This window comes from Acanthochromis polyacanthus, chromosome 21 (genome assembly GCF_021347895.1).
Source record: "Acanthochromis polyacanthus isolate Apoly-LR-REF ecotype Palm Island chromosome 21, KAUST_Apoly_ChrSc, whole genome shotgun sequence".
Classification (NCBI taxonomy): domain Eukaryota; kingdom Metazoa; phylum Chordata; class Actinopteri; family Pomacentridae; genus Acanthochromis; species Acanthochromis polyacanthus.
In genome coordinates, this window is record NC_067133.1 from 1,270,853 (window position 1) to 1,290,854 (window position 20,002).

General features: G+C 38.8%; 1 protein-coding gene across 2 annotated transcripts; it reads left to right on the forward strand.

The window, feature by feature from the left end:
- Positions 1–121: 121 nt before the first annotated feature.
- On the forward strand, positions 122–19,469 carry LOC110960117 (uncharacterized). 2 transcript variants are annotated; one of them, XM_051940994.1, is made up of 13 exons: positions 124–419; positions 5,454–5,517; positions 7,053–7,127; positions 7,759–7,809; positions 7,920–8,048; positions 8,133–8,259; positions 8,440–8,487; positions 12,035–12,259; positions 13,547–13,579; positions 13,823–13,932; positions 14,999–15,043; positions 15,415–15,468; positions 17,509–19,469. In XM_051940994.1, exons 2-13 carry the CDS (start codon positions 5,482–5,484, stop codon positions 17,533–17,535), a joined length of 960 nt encoding a protein of 319 aa, XP_051796954.1. In that variant the 5' UTR covers positions 124–419; positions 5,454–5,481; the 3' UTR covers positions 17,536–19,469. The 2 variants fall into 2 exon arrangements, with proteins under 2 accessions (XP_022062908.2, XP_051796954.1); XM_022207216.2 differs by lacking the exon at positions 12,035–12,259 and having other exon boundaries at positions 122–419.
- Positions 19,470–20,002: the final 533 nt, after the last annotated feature.

The following is a 20,002-nucleotide window of genomic DNA, read 5'->3' on the forward strand; positions in this document are numbered from 1 at the left end:
TTGACCCACAGGAGGACACGAGGGTGAAATTAAAATTTATGAATTAGAATAAATAAATAGAAATAAAGATAGCAGATCAACACCATGGGACAGATAAACTACCCCCAGTGATGGACAGCAGAAATGCATTTAGACATCAGGTAAAGCTGGGAAGTCCCCAACTTTCCACCGATTCGGAGGAGGAGTGCTTTTATAAAATGCTTGTCTTCTGTGGTAATTATGAGGCACTTCTAGATCTGGAAATTCCGGGGATGATATCACACTATAAGGAGGAGACGATAGATTGGAAAGTGAAAGTAAAATGTCAAGAGCACACATTAGTGGGAGCGAGTGCAGTCAGAGCTGTGTCCTTCTAATGTCTGACTGATCAGAGAAACGAACCTGCAACCTGCTGGACTCTGGAGACGTTCTTTCTGAAGGTCTGTAGCTGAAGTGCTGAACATTGGGAGTGATTGATTGATCGGTCGTTTGCATGTACAGGTAGCTGGGAGGTTTTGTGGGATCTACTGCGTGCAGGACGAGGCTGACGCTGGCGTTCTGGCATGGATTCAGTCTAGAGGATGTGGGCTTTTTCATCTACATCCATTAACAGGCCCAGGAGCTCTCCTGATCACCGCTTTCTGTGTGTTTGTAGTTCCCTCACTTCTTTTCATTTACCTCTACTGCCTTCTCCACTGAGCTTTTCCATGAAGGCTGATAGAAATGTGCGTTCGTGCTGCGGCGGTATGGAAGACCATTAGTGGCAAATTCGCATGTTATTTATTAATGTTGGAATTTTGGGCAAAATGTTTATATTTGCTGTTTATTTTATCGTATGTCACTGCGTCGATTATGTTTGCTGATTAATCAATTAGTCTTTCAAAAAGAGCAAAATGGCCAGTTAGTTTAATTTCTTTCTTCTTTTTTGCAGCACAGTGCAAAATGTAAAAAAAAAAAAAAAAAAAAAAAACAATTAAAGTGCAAAACTGAAGGTAAGCTGCCAATATGAATAAAAATAAGTACATTTAAAAGGTAGGGTTGTTATTTAAATTAGTAGTGCAACTCTAAAATAGATCTAGGTTTCTAGTAAACTCCGTGCATATTGACAAAGTGCAACATAAACTCGGTGGATATTTTCTGCATATGCTTTAGACATTGTTTTTAATGTTACTGTTACAAATCACAGTAATTTTTGCAGTTTTATTGACATGTTTGCTTATTTAAAATAAACATATAAAATAGAAAAAAATAAATAATTGAAGGAATTAATTTTAAAAATTAAGTAAAATATTTTTTCTGTTTACAGCATGTAACCGACTCAGTAGAAATCTTTTTTAGTTTTCAGGAAAAATATTTGCTAATACAATAATTTCTTGCAGTAAAAAGGAGTGAGATTTCATTAAAGTTGCCGTTTCTGTTGAACACTATAACCGAACAAATGTCAGAGACTGAAACAGAAACGTATGAAAAATGAAAAAAATGCTTTTATTTAAAAAATTTTGTACATTGTAGATGAAAAATGAAGACATCAAACTATAAAAAAAAAACACATATGGAGTTATGTTGTACACACAAAGAAAGTGTTAATCTTCAGTTTTAATCTACAATTTACAAAATAATATAAATAAAGAAAAAGCAGTGTCCAAACATTTGACTGGTAGTATATATATATATGTATATATATATATAATATATATATATATATATATATATATATATATTCTGCTTTTATTACACGTTTTAGTATTTGTGTGAATTTTAAAAAAGTAGCTGTAACAGTCAGTGTCCTCATCCAACTTTTATAAAATGCTAAATGCTAACAGGCGGTGTTAGTGAGCTGCTTGGTTCATGTAATGACTAACATATGAAATAATCTGCAGAGTTGTGTGAATATGGAGTCATCAGGGAATATGCAGCACAGCCTGTTATTCTCTGTGATTACCAAAAAACAGCTTCTCGTAATTAACGTTACGATAGTCCTACAATATTATTCAGCTTTGTTCTTTTTTTGCTGAGTCATTTCCACAGATCCAAGCTTTCCAACCACCAATTTAGCCATTTAAATATAGACGCTTTTAATCTTTTCTCTCATAAATTCACATCAATTATCAATGTAACAACACTGTGAAAGACAGTTCATCGTTCCATCAGTTGTATGAAAATAATTGGTGATTCATTTAATAGTTGATGACGAATTGATGAATAATCGAAGCTGCAGCTCAGAAGGAGTGAGCATAAACCAATAAAAACTTGATCTTTTGTCTTTGTTCCAACTAGAGAAGACATCACTCCTTTTGATGTAACAGAAACCACATTTTTTAGCAGTTTGTGCCCACTTCACAGAGTCTTTAGCTTTCATGTGCTCTCAGGTAAACATGCAGCTAATTTTAAAAGAATCTTCCACCAGGAGTTGTGTTGTGAAGCGTACAGTATAGTATTTTCTAAGATTCACAAGCGTCATGGTACTTGTGTCCAAACTTATGGCCATGGCTGTATGTGCTGTGCCAGTTGACGTCAGACGAGGTGAAACCTGTCTGCTCCTGTCACGTTCCCTCGTGTAGCAACATGAAGGCAGCGGTCACGACACGTTCATGTGTGCGTCCAGTCAGTGCTTCAGATGTGGAAGCTGTGCCGTGATGTGTGAAGTCTGTATGCCAGCAGACGAACCTGCAGAGTGAAGCCGATAAGAAGCTGAAACATGAGCTTCCCTTCCTCTCTTATCAATGTATTTTCACTCTCACGGTTTGCCTACACTTGTTCTCTGCGTGTGATGTTTTTTTGGCAGATCGGGAGGAAGAGCAGTTGATAAATTATGAACAAGAAGGGGTTTATTCTGGAGCCAGCCTATGTGGTACTTCAGACTTCATGTAGTTATCATGAAGTGTGTTTAAAAGTGAAGGTGATGAGTGAATATTGCGACAAAATGGAGGTGTCTAGTGAAATAACTCAAATGCAGAAAAACTCACTGATCTGAAGTCGGCGTGTCCGACGTAAAAAGAGAATTTTACAAAAGGGATTTAGCAACACAAACATGTGAGGTGATGTGGGTGGTCCTTGTTTCTCGTTCACTAGAACCATCTTGGTAGTAATGCAGGATCTTGACCTCTTCCAATCTGACCGGATTTTTAGCACAGATTAGCTCATAAATTATGCTTATGACTCGTCTAAAATATTTAAGACTAAATCCAGGAGGAAAGCAAGGAAGGGGTCCGACTGAGAGGCCCTATTGAATAATATGGCATTTGTAATATTTATTATTATAGATTATGTTTAGATTGATACAGTTGTGAATCAGAGAGCGCAGCACTCCTCCAAGGCTGCTCATTCCCCCATATGGCATTGTCAGAAATGCAGCATTTGTTTATTAGTTATTGATGATCGTAGAATGTGTTCATTTAATGTAGATGTACCCACAAACAAAATGACCTCATGTTGAGCACAGGCGTGTGTTTTGCATGTGTATGTTATGTACGGATACCAAATCATGTGACCTAAATATGTAGCGGCCGGTGGGAATTGATGGGACTCAGAAACACCCCCACAATTTAATCAATTGTTCCTTGTGTCATTCTGACGGATAAGTCCTGATAAGTCCTCAGTGGTGGATTTGTAGTAGGACCATTTATGGATGGATGGATGGATGGATGGATGGATGGATGGATGGATGGATGGATGGATGGATGGATGGATGGATGGATGGATAGATGGAGCACATTTAAAAATGAAAACTCAAAGATGAACCCACAACATACGGACAGGTGACTGATTAAAAGTGACCGAAGTTGGAGATCGACTTGCAGCTCGGTCCTCTTCCATATTTGCGGTCGAAACGTCAAAACTGTCCATGGTTCATTGACGAAACTCACACATTTCACGGTTGAGTAGTTGTGCTAAGTGATGATATATGCATTTCTTGGAATGTTTTTTTTTTTTTTTAATTTATTTTTTACCACTAATGGACAAGGAACCATATATGAAGAGTTCATTTGCAAAAACAGATATCTCCGTTTTGATACATTTTCAGAAAACTTTTTATTTTATTGTTTCCTTGAGATAATATCAATCAAACTGAAGTTGAGTGGATTTGACTCAGTAGAAAAATACATTACAAAATAGAGAAAAAAATAAATTATTAGTGTTATTATTATTATATCAAGTAAACAATAAAAAAATAGTTTTCAGAAAACGGAGTTACCTGTTTTTGCAAATGAACTCTTCATATGGTAACTTCATTCAACTTGATCTTCAACACAACTGAGACAAATATCACAGAAGTAAAAAATAAAAGTCTTTAATCCACCAATAACACTCTGGGGTTGAAATTTTGAATTTCAAAGTATTTCAATGAGCTCCCTGTACATCAGCTCCTCATATTTGGGTTTCTTCATTACCAATAGGCATCAGCAAACAAACAAAACCCCATATCAGCCCATCATGTACACTGGCTAAAAATACCCAACAAACAATTCAAAATACAATCAATGTTACATTTCATTAGAGATACAAACGTTTGTTTGTTTGGCCTCTAAATAGACAAGATTCCTCCCACCACCACTAGCAGGAATTAGATTTTATTTTTGGATGAGGGTCTTAAGTCGCAGTTTTTGTGGTGTGTTGGCATGGAAGCTGGCATCAAGGAGTGCTGTTTCCATGGTTTCTTGACCTGGAATGTTTAGGTGCATGTCAAACATCCACATGAATGTGAGGACTGAATCAGCTTTGGGCTGCTCATTGGAGTAGTGGTTAGCACTTTCACCTTGCAGCAAGAAGATCCCCGGTTCAAATCCCAGGGTGGGCCTGGGATCTTTCTGCATGGAGTTTGCATGTTCTCCCTGTGCATGCGTGGGTTTTCTCCGGGTACTCCGGCTTCCTCCCACAGTCCAAAAATATGCTGAGGTTAATTGAGTACTCTAAATTGTCCGTAGGTGTGAATGTGAGTGTGATTGTGTGTCTGTATATGTAGCCCTGTGACAGACTGGTGACCTGTCCAGGGTGTCCCCTGCCTTCACCCGAGTCAGCTGGGATAGACTCCAGCACCCCCTGCGACCCTAATGAGGATAAAGCGGTGTATAGAGGATGGATGGATGGATGAATCAGATTTATATCCCACTTTTTGGGCACTCAAAGCACTTCACAATGAATCCATTCATTCTCACTTGCTGGTAGTAAGCTACATTTGTAACCACAGCTGCCCTGGGGCAGACTGATGGAAGCGTGGCTGCTAATCCGTGCCTACGGCCCTCCGACCACCGCCAACATCCACATGCATTCACACACCACTGTGAGAGCAGCACTGGAGGAAAGGCGGGTAAAGTGTCTTGCCCAAGGACACAACAGCACATGACTAGGCAAGAGCGGGAATCGAACCACCAACCCTTCGATCATTGGACAACCCGCTCTACCACATGAAACCACGGCCGTTGGATTATAGCAAGATATATAACGTGCCCTCCTTTCTGTTTCTGTTGTTTCAGTGTAAACGTGGATGGTCACGGCGGCAGCATGACATGGGGATACCTGAACCACCTGCTTCTGCTGGTGAGTGAGACGGGAGCTCAGAATTACAAGTCACAGACTGCCGTGGCGAGATCCAGAACAAACAGGTTTAGCCAGAGCTTTCTGTCTGAGTGTAGCAGTCAGGAGTTAATTATAAGCTGAGGTTGTGTTTGGCTCCGCTCCCAGCACATCCAGCATCATAACATCCAACAATGTGTTCTCGGTCTTAATACTTCAGTGACTCAAACCTTTTTCCACTCTTGGGTCAAAGAGCTTTGAACTCTATAAATAATAGAGCAGCTTCCCAATGTCAGATGCTAAACTGACGCACAGACCCCAGTTTGTTTCACTACTGAGTGTAAATTGATCTGATATTCTGCTGAATCAACATACTTATCAGTTTTTATCAGTTTTCTGAACCTCTGAACCTACAAGTAGTTTCTGCATTTCTTTGCTCCTGTCACATTTTTACACACCTGTTCAGTTGCTTGTTAACACAAATAGCTAATCAGCCAATCACACGGTCACAACTCACTGCATTCAGGCATGCAGACGTGGTCTCTGGCCACAAGCTGAAGTTCAAGGATAGCATCAGAATGAGGAAGTAAGGGAATTTAAGTGACTTTGAGCATGGTGTGGTTGTTTGTGCCAGGCAGGCTGGTTTAAGTATAAGTAGAATGAGAAAAACAAATGAGACAAAAAAACAGCAAAAAGACTGAAAATGACACAAAAATGAGACAAAAAAACAACAAAAAGAGACTTAAAATGACACAAAAATGTACAAAAAACAACAAAAAGAGACTGAAGATGACAAAAAATGACAAAAAACTACAAAAAGAGACTGAAAATGACACAAAAATGACATAAAACAACAAATAGAGACTGAAAATGACAAAAAATTGACAAAAACAACAAAAAGAGATTGAAAATGACAAAAAATGTACAAAAAAACAACAAACAGATTGAGAATGACAAACAAATGAGACAAAAAAACAATAACAAGACTGAAAATGACCAAAAAAAACAACAGAAAGAGACTTTTTTCCATTTTAAGCTCAGAATTGGTTCATTTTCGATACAGATCTTACTTCAAAGTCCATTAGAAAGTTAAAAATCTTCCATTTTTTTCTGTCTTTCTGCTTTCTGGCAATGATAAATAGGGTCATTTTGGCAATTATATAAAAAATAAAGTGGTAATGTGTACAATAAGCTAACTGCTGGAGTCAAGTTAAAGTTAAACATCTGAAGTAAATAAAGTGATTTGAGCAGAATATCAGCGACTTCTGTGGTACCGCAGTGAGATAATGGAATTTAGTTTGATCATTTCCAGCTAAAACATCATTAAACTCTGTTTTAATAGTGCTGATAGTTAAATGTTAAATCCTTTTAATGCAAAATGACTGCTCCATGCACATTAATTCATATTAATATTGTCTCCTTCTTAATTGGTGTGAGGTCGTTCTAATGAGCAGCTATGACTCAGAATTACATCAGTCACTGCTTGTTTTAAATATATTTTGACATGATTTATGAAATCAACACTAATCTTTATGGATGCTGTTTGTTTCTTCTGCTAGGTGTCCCTGACCTTGATCCACCCGTCAGAGGAACATTGCGAGAATTATTTTGAAATGGAAACATGGACATCCTGGGTATCTATTCATCTTTTATATATTTTTTTGTCTTTGTCTTTACTTAGTTTCTTTGCTCTTGCACATCAGAACTCACTTTTAAATGGAGTTTTCCGTTGGTCTTTGAATCTGAATTTTTCACAAAAACAAGCCCCGTGCTCTTCAGCGTACTCCATTCTGTATGCTGTAGCTGCAGAGACAAAGAGGGTACAGAATAAACACAGTCAGCAGAAAAAGAGCCAAATGACCTCTGCTGAAAAATTCTTTCTTATAGCAGCTTCTGGAGGGTCATTTTTGGGAGGGACCACATTTCCTTTTCCTACAGTAGGGCTGTCAGACATGGATTGGACCCTCTGGAGGGCCGGTTTTGGCCCATGGGCCACATGTTGGACACCCCTGCCTTACAGATCATGTCTCATTTTCTATTTTTGAACTGTGAAACACTTTGGCCAACCTGCTTGATTTGACTAAAGAACAAAAAACAAGCGATTAAACCTTCAACCATCTGAAACCCCTTAGGGACCAGACTATGTTCTGGTAACCACAGCGGTTCAGCTCAACTGGGAACTTCACAGCTGTGGTGATGATAAGCAGGGACTAATAATTAGCAGGAGATTAACAACAATGTCCTCTGCTCTGTTTTATCTTCAAGTACCCACTGACAGATCCACCGGTTGAACTCATAAGAACCAACAATTCCATGGTAACGCAGTGAAACCGTGAACACACAATGAGAATAATGCAAACACATTTAAACACATATTGGTCTGCATTTGACTGAATGTGCATCTATATATCCTCTTCTTATTTCAGCACGGCATGGAATGTTCTCTGGAGAGAATGTGCCTAAAAGAAAAAAATGAGTGTACTTCTCTGGACAAAAAGTGCGAAAATGGGGAACCAAAAGTGTGTTACCTTCTGTATCATTGCTTTGGTAGACAAGTGAGTGAACAATATCAGCTTCTACTGTCGTTTTCCTAAAGCTAACCAGTGGTTGCATCTGATCGGGCTGTTTCTTGTTCTCAGACTGTTTCACAGATAAGTGAAAAGTGTAAAGGGGAAAAGTATGCAAGTGTACAGATGCTTCACTTCATGTGCTGGTTGGCCATAGCAGCAGATATCGACAAAACTCCCGAATACTGCGATGACTACAGTGAGTAGATTGTCCACAGTGTGTGTGTGGGTGTGTTACATGTGTTGTTGTGTCTACCAGCATTTACATGTTAGTGCTTGTATCCAAAGGCACGTCCGTGTTCTTTTTTCCTTCATTCTTTCATTGAATCTTTGAGTATTTTTTATAATTAATTACCTTCCCTGATGTGATATTTTTCAGGAGATTTATGCCAGACCTATTCAGAGATGGTATTCCCTCCAAGACATGGTAAGTCGCCTGCTTTTATTTAAAACTGCAGAAGAAGTGCATGTTGATTTTGTGCATTTAATCTACTACAGATAGTGCTTGCCAGTTACTCCAAATCCTTTCACTCAGAAAACTCTGAACACAGCTGCAAACTGTCCTGATTTTAGCTTCTGCATTTTTCTTCATGCTTCCATTTGATGCATCTGCACAAAAAATGTTCTTACTGCTCTGTTCTGGGCATTTTGCTTCACTACTATTACATATTAACACTAAAGGTACAGGAAACAGGGTTCATCGACACAAAGATCCTGTCAGATTTTTATGTCGATATGCATGAGAGGCCCTTTGCTGGACATTTGAAGTCAACACATTTTAATTACATGTAAACCTGGGATGTGCAATGGTTGATGAAACCTTTAAAATGAAATACCAAAGACATGAACACTGACAGACAGACAGACGGACAACACCTGTCAGGCTAAAGGTTTATTGAAAATGTCACCTAAAAATAATAAATATGGTGTAATTTATGTGGAATTATTTGAGAAGCATAGGAAGTTACTGCTCCTGCCAGTGCCCCTTCACAATAAGAGGAGGTATAATATGTTAATTCCACGACAGAGGAAACCAGATGTTCTATTAGCTGTAAAAAATATACGCAAAAATTAGCAAATCCTAGTCAGAAAATATCAACATATCAGATGAGTCTATATATAATTGAGGGACTTTTGAAGTCCATGGGATATATCATGCATACATTTTTATTAAAAGTAAAAGAAACTAAATTTTGTTATGTTCATTATGATCATGTCTTTACAAATTCCATAATTATTTATTTTGGGAACAATCACTTATTAATAAAAAATGACAGGATGTCACTAAAATGTCAACAATGTTACAAAAAATCCCTCAATTATATAATGGCCTGTCCAGAATGACTTGAAAATGATGCATAATTACAGAAAATTAGTCCAGAATGAGGCTGTACAGTGTAGTGGTTAGCACTTTCGCCTTGCAGCAAGAAGATCCCCGGTTCAGATCCCGGCCTGGGATCTTTCTGCATGGAGTTTGCATGTTCTCCCTGTGCATGCGTGGGTTTTCTCCGGGTACTCCGGCTTCCTCCCACAGTCCAAAAATATGCTGAGGTTAATTGGTTACTCTAAATTGCCCGTAGGTGTGAATGTGAGTGTGATTGTTTGTCTGTATATGTAGCCCTGTGACAGACTGGTGACCTGTCCCGGGTGTCCCCTGCCTTCACCCGAGTCAGCTGGGATAGACTCCAGCACTCCCTGCGACCCTAATGAGGATAAAGTGGTGTATAGAGGATGGATGGATGAATAGTCCAAAATGACTCAAAAATTATCCCAAAGACACAAAAGTTGTCCAAAATGACAGAAAAATAGTTTAGAATGACTTGAAAATTATCCATAACTAAGGAAAATTAGTCCAGAATGAGATGAAATTTGTCTTAAATGACTCGAAAATAATCCTAAAGACACAAAAATGATCCAAAATGATGAGAAAAGATCCAAGCTGACACAAAACTTATTGAAATTGACCAGAAAATTGTCCAAGTCTATATATAATTGAGGGACTTTTGAAGTCCATGGGAAATATCTTGCATATATTTTTTATTAAAAGCCAAAAAACTAATGTTTTTTATGTTCATTGCGATCAGAAATGTTAACTATGCTACAAAAAGTCTCGCATTTATATATTAACCCAGATATTATTATTGTGCATCCATTTAATAAATTACAAATAAAACCATGAAAAACACCTAAATTCAGCAAGTTCAACCCAGCAAGAAATCCAGTGTGAACAAACTGACAAACATCCTGGTTAAAATCTGTTTCCTTCCTTCCAATTGGCATTTTCTGATGACAAATCCTGATAAATGCTGGCGTTCCCCCACTCAGATGTACTCTCTGAACTCTCTCAGCACTAATTAGCTCATTAACATCGAAGCTGACAGACAGGCTTTTAATCTGGAAAGCAGGTTTGGAGGAATGCCAACATTTTTATTTTCTTCTGAGCTGAGAGACTCTCTGGGTTCTCAGCTCCAGGAACAAAGATCACTTGGTCGGTTGCCACTCTGATATTAATCTGGTGCGGTCAACACGCTCGCTGCCGTGTTTGCAGCTCAGTTCAGCAGAGTTCAGATCAGCACAGAGGTCGGCTCAGTTCAGATCTAAAGACTTTAAAACACAACTTGTGCGGATAGTTGGACACAACTGGACAATAGCAGTAACAAGAACACGAACACAGAGTTATACCTGATTTGTATTCATTGTATTTGCAGTGTAAATCATATGCGTGTGTGTTTTGTGTTGCTGCTCTGACTCATTCACGGTTTCAGTTTGTGGCGTGTTGATCTTACGGAGCAGCTGGATTTGCCCCCGTCTCCTCCTCCTAGTACAAGTATTTGTAATTTGAGAGGGTACAGTGAAAAGACACTGGTTTATAAATATTTATCACGTCCTATTGGATTTATTCAGTGCAGCTGAAGGCACTTTTGACATTTTGAAAGTGAAATAAACACAGCTAATGAGGGATTTTAAATGGTGTTGAGCAAGCCTGTGAAACGCAAAATAGATTTTGAAGGCTTACTTTTAAACTCCACATCTTTTCTTCTCCAAAATAATTTCTTGCTGGGTTGAACTCTGATTTTACAGATAGACTCATGTCTTAAATGTCTGTGTTTCAACTGTTTATTTCTGGTAAACATGTAAATATGTCAGGTATAAAGTACAGCTTGATTTCCAGACATTATGATCCATTAAACAGATGCAAATCTACAAAATTGCACCATCGATACACTTTTGTACCCATAAAACTTGAGTTATATCATAACCTAATGTGAATTGTAGCATGCACAAATATAAATAAGCATCACTTGGAACAACCATTACAAATTTTTAGACAGTATTTGAGGTTTTACCCTACCAGTCTAAAGTTTGGACACACCTTCTCATTTATTTATTTAATGGTTTCTTTTTATTTTCATGACTATTTACATTGTAGATTCTCACTGAAGGCGTCAAAAACTATGAATGAACACATCTGGAATTATGTAGCAAGACACGTTTTATATTCTAGATTCTTCCAAATATCCACCCTTTCAATCTGTCAGTTGCTGTACCGTCCCAATGTGAGTATTACTTTCAGCCTGGCAACATCTGAAACGACTGTCTGACTCAGCCACCCGTTGCCATGGTGAATCATAGTACTGCCGCTCCATTGATAGATTGCTCATTCACCACGGACACACACACTCTGAATGTAAAGTGGATAAACTGTGAGTTTATTTAACAACTTAGATCATCTGATTGATCAAGTCGGAGTTCAGGTTTAAAGTCAGAGTTTGTTCAACCTGTAGATAAAACACTGGATAAGAAAAAATAACTAACATAACTAGCACATATTAACACAATTTTAAATTTCCTGTGCCTTTAAATTCTGCCTTTAATTCCTCTTATTCTAAAAACTTTGCTTGTTCCTTTAGTTAGTGCTCACATACGGCAGTTCAAACTATGGGACTATATCACTAAATTGTCTGCAATTTTAGGTCAAACAACATTGCCGCCACCAACAACAACAACACAGCCAGCAACAACAAATGCAACAACAACACCGCCAGAATCAACAACAATAGCAACAACAGCCGCGTTGCCACTGACAACAACAACAACACCGCCAGAATCAACAACAATAACAACAACAACAACCAAACTGCAAACAGCTACGACAAAAACAGCAGCAATATTCACAGCGAGTCCAAATGGCGACAGGGGTAAGACGTGGAAATGGAACTTTATTTGATTATATGATTGCTGTTTAGATGGTAACCGCTGAAAATAGTCATATATGGTTATTTCATTTGTCAGAAGAACTCAAACATAGTTGTGTAAAACGACCAATTTGAATTTAGTTCTAATTCTGACACTCGTAGAAGCTTTCCATAGAGTCTTAAGGAAAGAAACCAAGAGAATTTAATCGGAAAAGCACATCAGGAAACTAGAGTAGTGCTTTTTGTACAGATCGCCACAGTCTCATTGCAATGGCTTCTTTGGTCCTCAGCACAAGGACTCATTAGCTTCACAATGAAAACTGTATAATTGTGAGTTTCTTCATTATTTTGGCCTTTTTTTAATCCATCTGCCTACATCTTTGTGTGGTTTGAGTCCCAAATGCTTCTGTTGTTTGGCAGCTTTTCACTTTGCCTTCACTTTCTTTTCAGTCACCGTTTCGTATCACTGTTTGCTTTGATTCACACTGACTCTGAGATATGCTAAAAGATCATGATCACTGGGTTAAAATACGCCTGTAGATCTGGTATGAATCCTGCCACACATATAACCCCTAAAAAAAAGCATCTTCCAATTTTACATCTTTTTTTTTAAACTAACAACTTTGGACTAACATAGCTATTGCTCTTTTTTCATAAGACTTGGCTGCACAGATACAAACAGTAATACAACACAAAGATTTAAAGCATAAATCGTACATTTTTGCCGTTAGGTTGCCATTCTTTCTGACAGCCAGTAGGGGGCGACTCCTCTGGTTCCAATTCTATACAAGTCTATGAGAAAATATGGCTACTTCTCACTTGATTTATTACCTCAGTAAACAGTTTCCTCAAGAGTCTGTGGACTCAATCACTAGTTTCAACGTTCATTTTGCAACTTAAATTGTAATTTAGAGTAAAACAGCTTTTAGACAAGCTCATAACTTTGCACGAGAAGAGTAAGAAGACTGGTTGAGACAGATTGGTTCGACAAATACTAGTCTGCTTTCACCCTTCTGATCAAGGAGGAGGAGGGGAAGGCATATGTACCCTGTATGTGATGATGGAATCCTAATTATAAATCATGAATCCAGGGTTTTCCAGGGGTAGAAACAAAATTAGTTACCGTCAATCATTTGTACCTGTATGGACCTTGTTTTGTACAAGCGGTTGTGAAATGAGGTTGATTGCTCTTTGGTGAGAACGCCTAACTGTTTACTGAACAGATACTGATTGCAGTTGTCTTCTTTCTCCTCTTTCTCTTGGGTTTTTAAAAAAATATAATTTTGACAGGACATCACAAGGGACAAAAAAGTGATAGCCAAGGTAAGTCCTTGATTCATTCATTCATTCATATATATATATATATATATATATATATATATATATATATATATATATACATGTAAGTCTTTAACGCTGTCAGACCCAAATATAGAAAAAAAAAGACAAACAAAGAAAATTGTTTTTCCTGCTGGTTCCTGCTTTTAAAGTTATATTTTTGTATTTTTTTTGTTTAATTGCTTTGGTTACACTAATGGAAGTTTTCTCTTATGTCTCTATAAACAGAAACCTTGACCCTGAAGGTCTTTCTGATGCTTTCTCTGATAATGAATGTTGCCGTTCCGCTGCTTGTTTACTGGCACATGCGTCGCCGGAGAGTACTGATGATGCAACAGGTGAGCAAAAATGTGTTAACCAGTTTAACAGGTACAGATCAGGAATGCAGCAGCATGTTGGTAGGTATAATGCAGGGGTGTCAAACTCATTTTAGTTCAGGTTCCACATTCAGCCCACGTTGATCTCCAGTGGGTCAGATCAGTAAAATCAAAGCATAGCAACCTATAAATAACCACAACTCCTAATTTTCTTTGTTTTAGTGCAAAAGAACAACAGTCTGAAAATGTTCACATTTAAGGAATTGTCTTTTTACAAAACATTATGAGCAACCTGAACTTTCTTATGAAAATGAATTGAATTTAAACATTATGTCTAAGTTACAACATCCAGCTCACAGGGTGTCTACAAAGCAACACAACATTTAGTCACAGGAATCTGGAGCTGAATGATATAGAGTTTTACTTTATGATCAAAATGACAATAAGTCAGGGCAAAAAAAAGATTAAAAAACAACAAAAACAAGACAAAATATTACAAAAATGAAACACAAACTGACAAAAATGAGACAACGGCTTGAAGCAAAACACAAACGAAACAAAAAAATTTACAAAAACATTACAAAGCGACAAAAAATTAACACAAACGAGACAAAAAAATGACAATATAAGGAACAAAAGGACAAAAAATAGACAAAAAATACAAGCGAGACAAAAAGGAAACACAAAACGACAAAAACATGAGACAAACGGCAAAAAACAACAACGACATAAAATGACAAAAGAACAATAAGCAATATAGTATTTCACTTTAGGATTGCCATGATCTAGAAGTTATTTTATAGTTTTACTAATTTACAGTTTACAGTTAATGTCTTCTCTCAGATTTTTACTCTTTACAAAGTCGTCCGACGGGCCGGATTGGACCATCTGACGGGCCGGTTTTGGCCCGCAGGCCGCATGTTTGACACCCCTGGCATAGTGTGATTGTCAAGTGAAGGATATTCATTGACATCAGTGTTGATTTCTTTGACTTTTAACTGGCGATTGAATGAACTTTTATTCTTGGTGCACGTATTAATTCACGTCTTCAGACATCCAAACAACCAAAGTGTCGTTTCTTTTTCAGAATGGGATGAATGGAGCCCCGCTTCAGGCAGACACAGAGTCACAGGTACTGCTGCATTGCATGACTGATGTTCCTGTTATGGAATGGGCTTGTTCAGGATAATTAACCGCAGTGCAGGGGTACAGTTGTTATTTAACCACCTCTGTATGTGCGTCAAGTCAGAAAAAACTGCAAAGTCTTAGATGTTTTCACCGTGTTGAATTATTACCTGAAGTTTGTTTTCCTGATCGTAGAAAAAGCACTTTATGGATCAGTAAGGTTTCGCCCATACCAGACATGTTTTTACACGAGCCTCTATGTTAAATTAATCTCTGTGCTGGATTAAATGAGTCTCCTAGCTCATTTTTTCTCCTGGGATTTGAACCCACGCCTTCTGATCCTGTGCTACATCATGTCCTTCTTTTCTTCTCTTTCAGTCAAACGTGAGTGTGGCGAATACAACCGGAAATGAGGAGGCCTTTTTAATGCAGGTAACTACGAGGGTGTAGTATCTACTGAGCTGTACGAGGACTTTCCCACAGGGTGCATTTTTCAAGGCCTGTGTCACCAGTGAATAATGTGCGGTGTTTAAGCAGAATCGATTAGAAAGACAAACTCTAAAGCTGCTTTGATTGAAACTGGAGTTGTTTTTCCTGGTAACTGTGAATCCAGCAGTCACCGGCCTTAGCTTTATCTTTTCAACAGCTGTAAAAATACTATCTTGGTCTCTCATTTGCTGGATTTACAACATACAGCTCTCTTATCTGAGCTGAGGTTTATTATTGAAGGGTAAATGAGAGCAGTGATTGTGCTTTGGACTGTTTGCATCAAAAGATTGCCTTATTTCTAAAACAAACTGAAACACCCAAAAGGGTCCTTATTTCTAAGATTAAATTTATTTTTTAAAACTTATTTGCATTAGTGATATTCATATTTGCACAGCTGTTGGCTGCATTGACATTTTCTTGATAGATTGTCACAGAATTTGATGCTAAATCTGATGGCTATCACATGATGTATCTGAGTATATTAAGGTTTAATGTTGCGTAGCATCATCAGACTATTCTCTTGCACGAGCACTGCACTGTGTAGATTGGTCTGACTGCACCTGACTGTCATTTTGCTACAGGGAAAAACAAAAACTCTATCATGTTTGTCTTTCTAGAAACCAATCATAATCATCTTAGGTGGCGATAAGAGCAGAAGCGGCGTTAGCTCGGAAAGCGGGAATTGTCGTCGTGGATCGTTTGTGTACAGCTCGACCCACATCCTCAGCAAAACTTTACGTTTTCAGCGAGCAGGTTGCTGAGTCAGACCCGTTTTTAATGTAGCGTCAACAGCAGACATTTGTTAGCAGTTCAGTAATTTAGTTAGTAAATGTTTGCATGCTAACACACAATAAAAAAGTTGGTGAAAATGGTTATTAGCTAGTAGCATGTTAGCATACCGACATTTTCCTTTCATTTAACCCTCGTGTCGTCATGCGGGTCAAAATTGACTCGTTTTAAAGTTTAAAAATGTGGAAAAAAATATATTTTCACAGTGAAACTTCTGATGTCCACATTTTCAACATTTTTGGGAAATTTTTGAACATTTTTTGGTGGAAAAAAGAAATGTTAAAAATGTTTCTTAAGAACATTCACACAAAAAATCAACCAAAATCCAGCGAATTTCGCTGGATTTTGGTTGATTTTTTTTGTGAATGTTCTTAAAGAAAATATTAGAAGTTTTGCTGATATATATGGAATCACTTTAGATATTTTTAGGATTCTTTTGGAAGATTTTTACTCATTTTTTAGAAATATTTACAAGAATTTTCTTGCCAAATTTGGGGGATTTTTTAAAATAAAACTTTTAAGGGAAACTTTTCAGGAATTATTGGACTTTTCTTTCTGAAGGTTTTTTAAATTTTCAGAAATTTGGGGAAATTTTTTTGCTGAATTTTGGATTTTTTTCAGACAAGGAAACGAATGAAGACAACAGGAGGGTTAAAGCCTCACAGCTGCAAACTCATCTGTAGATTCATAGTCTTGTTGGTAGTATACCGTTTATTTAACAGAGCTGAAAACAGCAGTCTGTGTCTGGTAAGAACTCTGAACAGAAAAATTCAACGTAGACACAAGGCTTGTGGGTCGTAAAGCTGAAACAATCAGCTGAGAGACGCTAAAATGCCCCAGAAAACTGTAGGAAGCAGCTGAAGTCATAGTTCTCAGCGGGTTATCCTTTTACATTGTACGTCTTTTCCCATTACTTAAAGATTTTTATGTAACCATGTTGATAAGAGCGGCTTAAAGTGACTCCCATAAACATAAAATACCCTGCTTGGTTTCAGCTCACGTAACTGGTCTCAGATTTATCTTTCTCTTCTGTATTTGTCTCTGTCTGTGCAGAGAAGGACTTTGTGCACAAGTCCTTTATTTTAACTGAAAGAAGTGCTTGAGTATTGCTGAAAATGCTTCTGTGACTGCTCTGACTGTAGGTTCTTGTTAGCTCCCAGACGCTGAGCTCTCTTCTGTTTTCTTGTCTTACAGCCGTCCAGTCGCAGTTCACAGGCATGACTGCAGCTGTGAATGAGAACAACAGCTATTTCTGCATGCCTCTGTATATTCTTCACGCATCACTGTTGTGGGATGTAGCAGTATTAGTGCCTCAGGACCCAAGATGAGAGGGATCAACTGAAAGACAAAGTTTCTCTTCAGATGGGAGGCGAAGCGAGAGTTAACGTGCAGCGGCATGAAAGTTCTCTCGGCTACACCGCAGTCCCAGCAAGTCTGAAAGAGAGTTTCACAAGGACTCCCTGAAAAAAAATCAACTGGGTTCCTCCTCTGGGCTGTATTTAAAAGAATGTCTCATTTTCTTCAGCGACGCCAGAGCAAACAGAAACCCGCAGGGTTGGTTGAAGCAGAGATGATGGTGTTTTAATGAGGGAGGCGAGAGAGAAAGAGAGCAGCAGGACAAAAACAGTTTTTAACTTTTCATGTCTAACCATGACAACATTTGTATAATGCGTTAGAATGGAGGCCTAAGGAGAGCTTCTGCTGGGGTTTTGTTATTATTTGCAGCATAAAAAGCCAATGCAACACGACATACAGGCCACACCGGCATTTGGGATTGTTCATAGAGTGTAAATGTGCTTGCAGTGCTTTGTGTTACCTCCATTCACATAGGAATCGAAACACACTGGTAACATCAGCTGAGCCCTTAGCTTCTAGCTTCACCTCCTCTGTCTTCTTAACGTTCTCTCCAAACTACTCCAAATGTCCAAATTCAACATACAAAGCATGGATGTACAAAATAACAGTGCATGCTGGCTGCTCAGGATGTATTGTATTCTATTTCTTGTCGTGTGTTACAATGTTTACTGTGTTGAAAAGTCAATGGTGCATCAGTGAAATGAAATTGGAATATTTGTGTTCTCACAGAGCCTTTTTTTAAGCTTTTTTTTTTACAAGGTAGCCAGCATGCTAGTGCCACCTCTACTGCAAAAATGTGATCAAAAATAGCTGTGAGTGAGTGTTCTGTATAAGTTCTCCCCTGACAGGCTTCAGACATAGAACTCCTACTGACCTTGTGTTGAATACTGTGCATAGCAGAATGCTCTTATGTGTGTCATGTAGCTGGTGGACTTCTACAGTGTAGTCATTCACCAGCCACAATTGGTGTCAGTAGAATCGGACCGCACATGGTCAAAGCTGATCTTTAACGTGGCTGGTCGGGTCTCTGCCGGCGCTCACGGCTTTGCAGCTGCAGCAGGTTCTGTAGATTTCTGCCAGTGCTGGAAACTGAACCGAGGATCCAGGGGGCAGGTTTAATGGAGACCTTCTGAAAAGTAGGCGGTCATGCACTGAAGCTGATCCATAAAGCTAGGAGATGTTCGGCTGTTGTTTGACAAGTCTCGGCCAATGGGATGAAGACTCTTTACGATAAGAAGACTTTTTAAGCACAAGATGAGCTTTTTTTGTCGTGCCCTTTATGATATCTAGAATATTGCAGCCTCCCCTGCAGCCCTGCCCTGCTTGTCTTACATTTACCCTATATACATGTTTTTACAGTCGCTCAGCGTATTTATTGTGCTTTTAACAGACTGAATAGGAGCGTGTGCATGTGTGTGCATGTGTGTGCGTGTGTGTGCGTGTGTGTGTGTGTGTGTGTGTGTGTGTGTGTGTGTGTATGTGTGTGTGTGTGTGTGTGTGTGTGTGTGTGTGCGCGCGCGCTTGGTTTCAAACATGCAGCTAGGATAGGAGTCCTTGTTTTGACACTCAGCGTTGTTATTTTTTAAAGAAAAATAAATTTGTAAAAAATGAAGAGATGTAGCATTCACTGTTCACTTGTTCATTTGTGTGTGTTAACATTCCAGGTGAATGTTGGTGTAAATGTCAGCATGTGTTGGTGTCAGTCAGTTTATCATTGCTGTGGTGCCCAAAGTCAGACATTTTAAAGCCCCGCCCATATATTAAAGCATAATATAACAAATAAAGTCATTCTGTTTGGACGTTGCTTGTTTCATGGTTGTATAATTCCTCAATGTTTCATAGCTCTCTTTTTTAGAATACAGTGAACCCTCGCTATAACGCGGTTCACCTTTCATGGCTTCGCTGTTTCACGGATTTTTTTAGTGCAGTTTTTTTTATGCTTTTTTTGTGTTCTGCATCCTGATTGGCTAAGGGACTGACCAACGTGAACAGTCTCCGCACCTCGTCTCCTCTGCCATACAGGCCAGCGCTGCCTGCTGTGGAGCGCTGGATCATTTCTCTCCTTGGTCTCCATGTAGTGAGACACCCTGAAAGACGGAGCCGACGGAGCAGCCTTATTCTTTTCCCCCACCATCAACCGGACAGTGGACGTGGTCCCCAGCCGTCTCTGGCCATCGCAGCCGCGCTCCCTAGGAGAAGAGCGCCGGCGCGGCCTTCCCCACCCCCGACCCCTCCGATTGATTCAGCCGGCCCGCTCTCTGAGGCAAGAGTACCGCCCCAGCGTCCACCTGGCTGCAGCTGCAGCGCTCCCCCAAGTGCAGTATTGTATAAT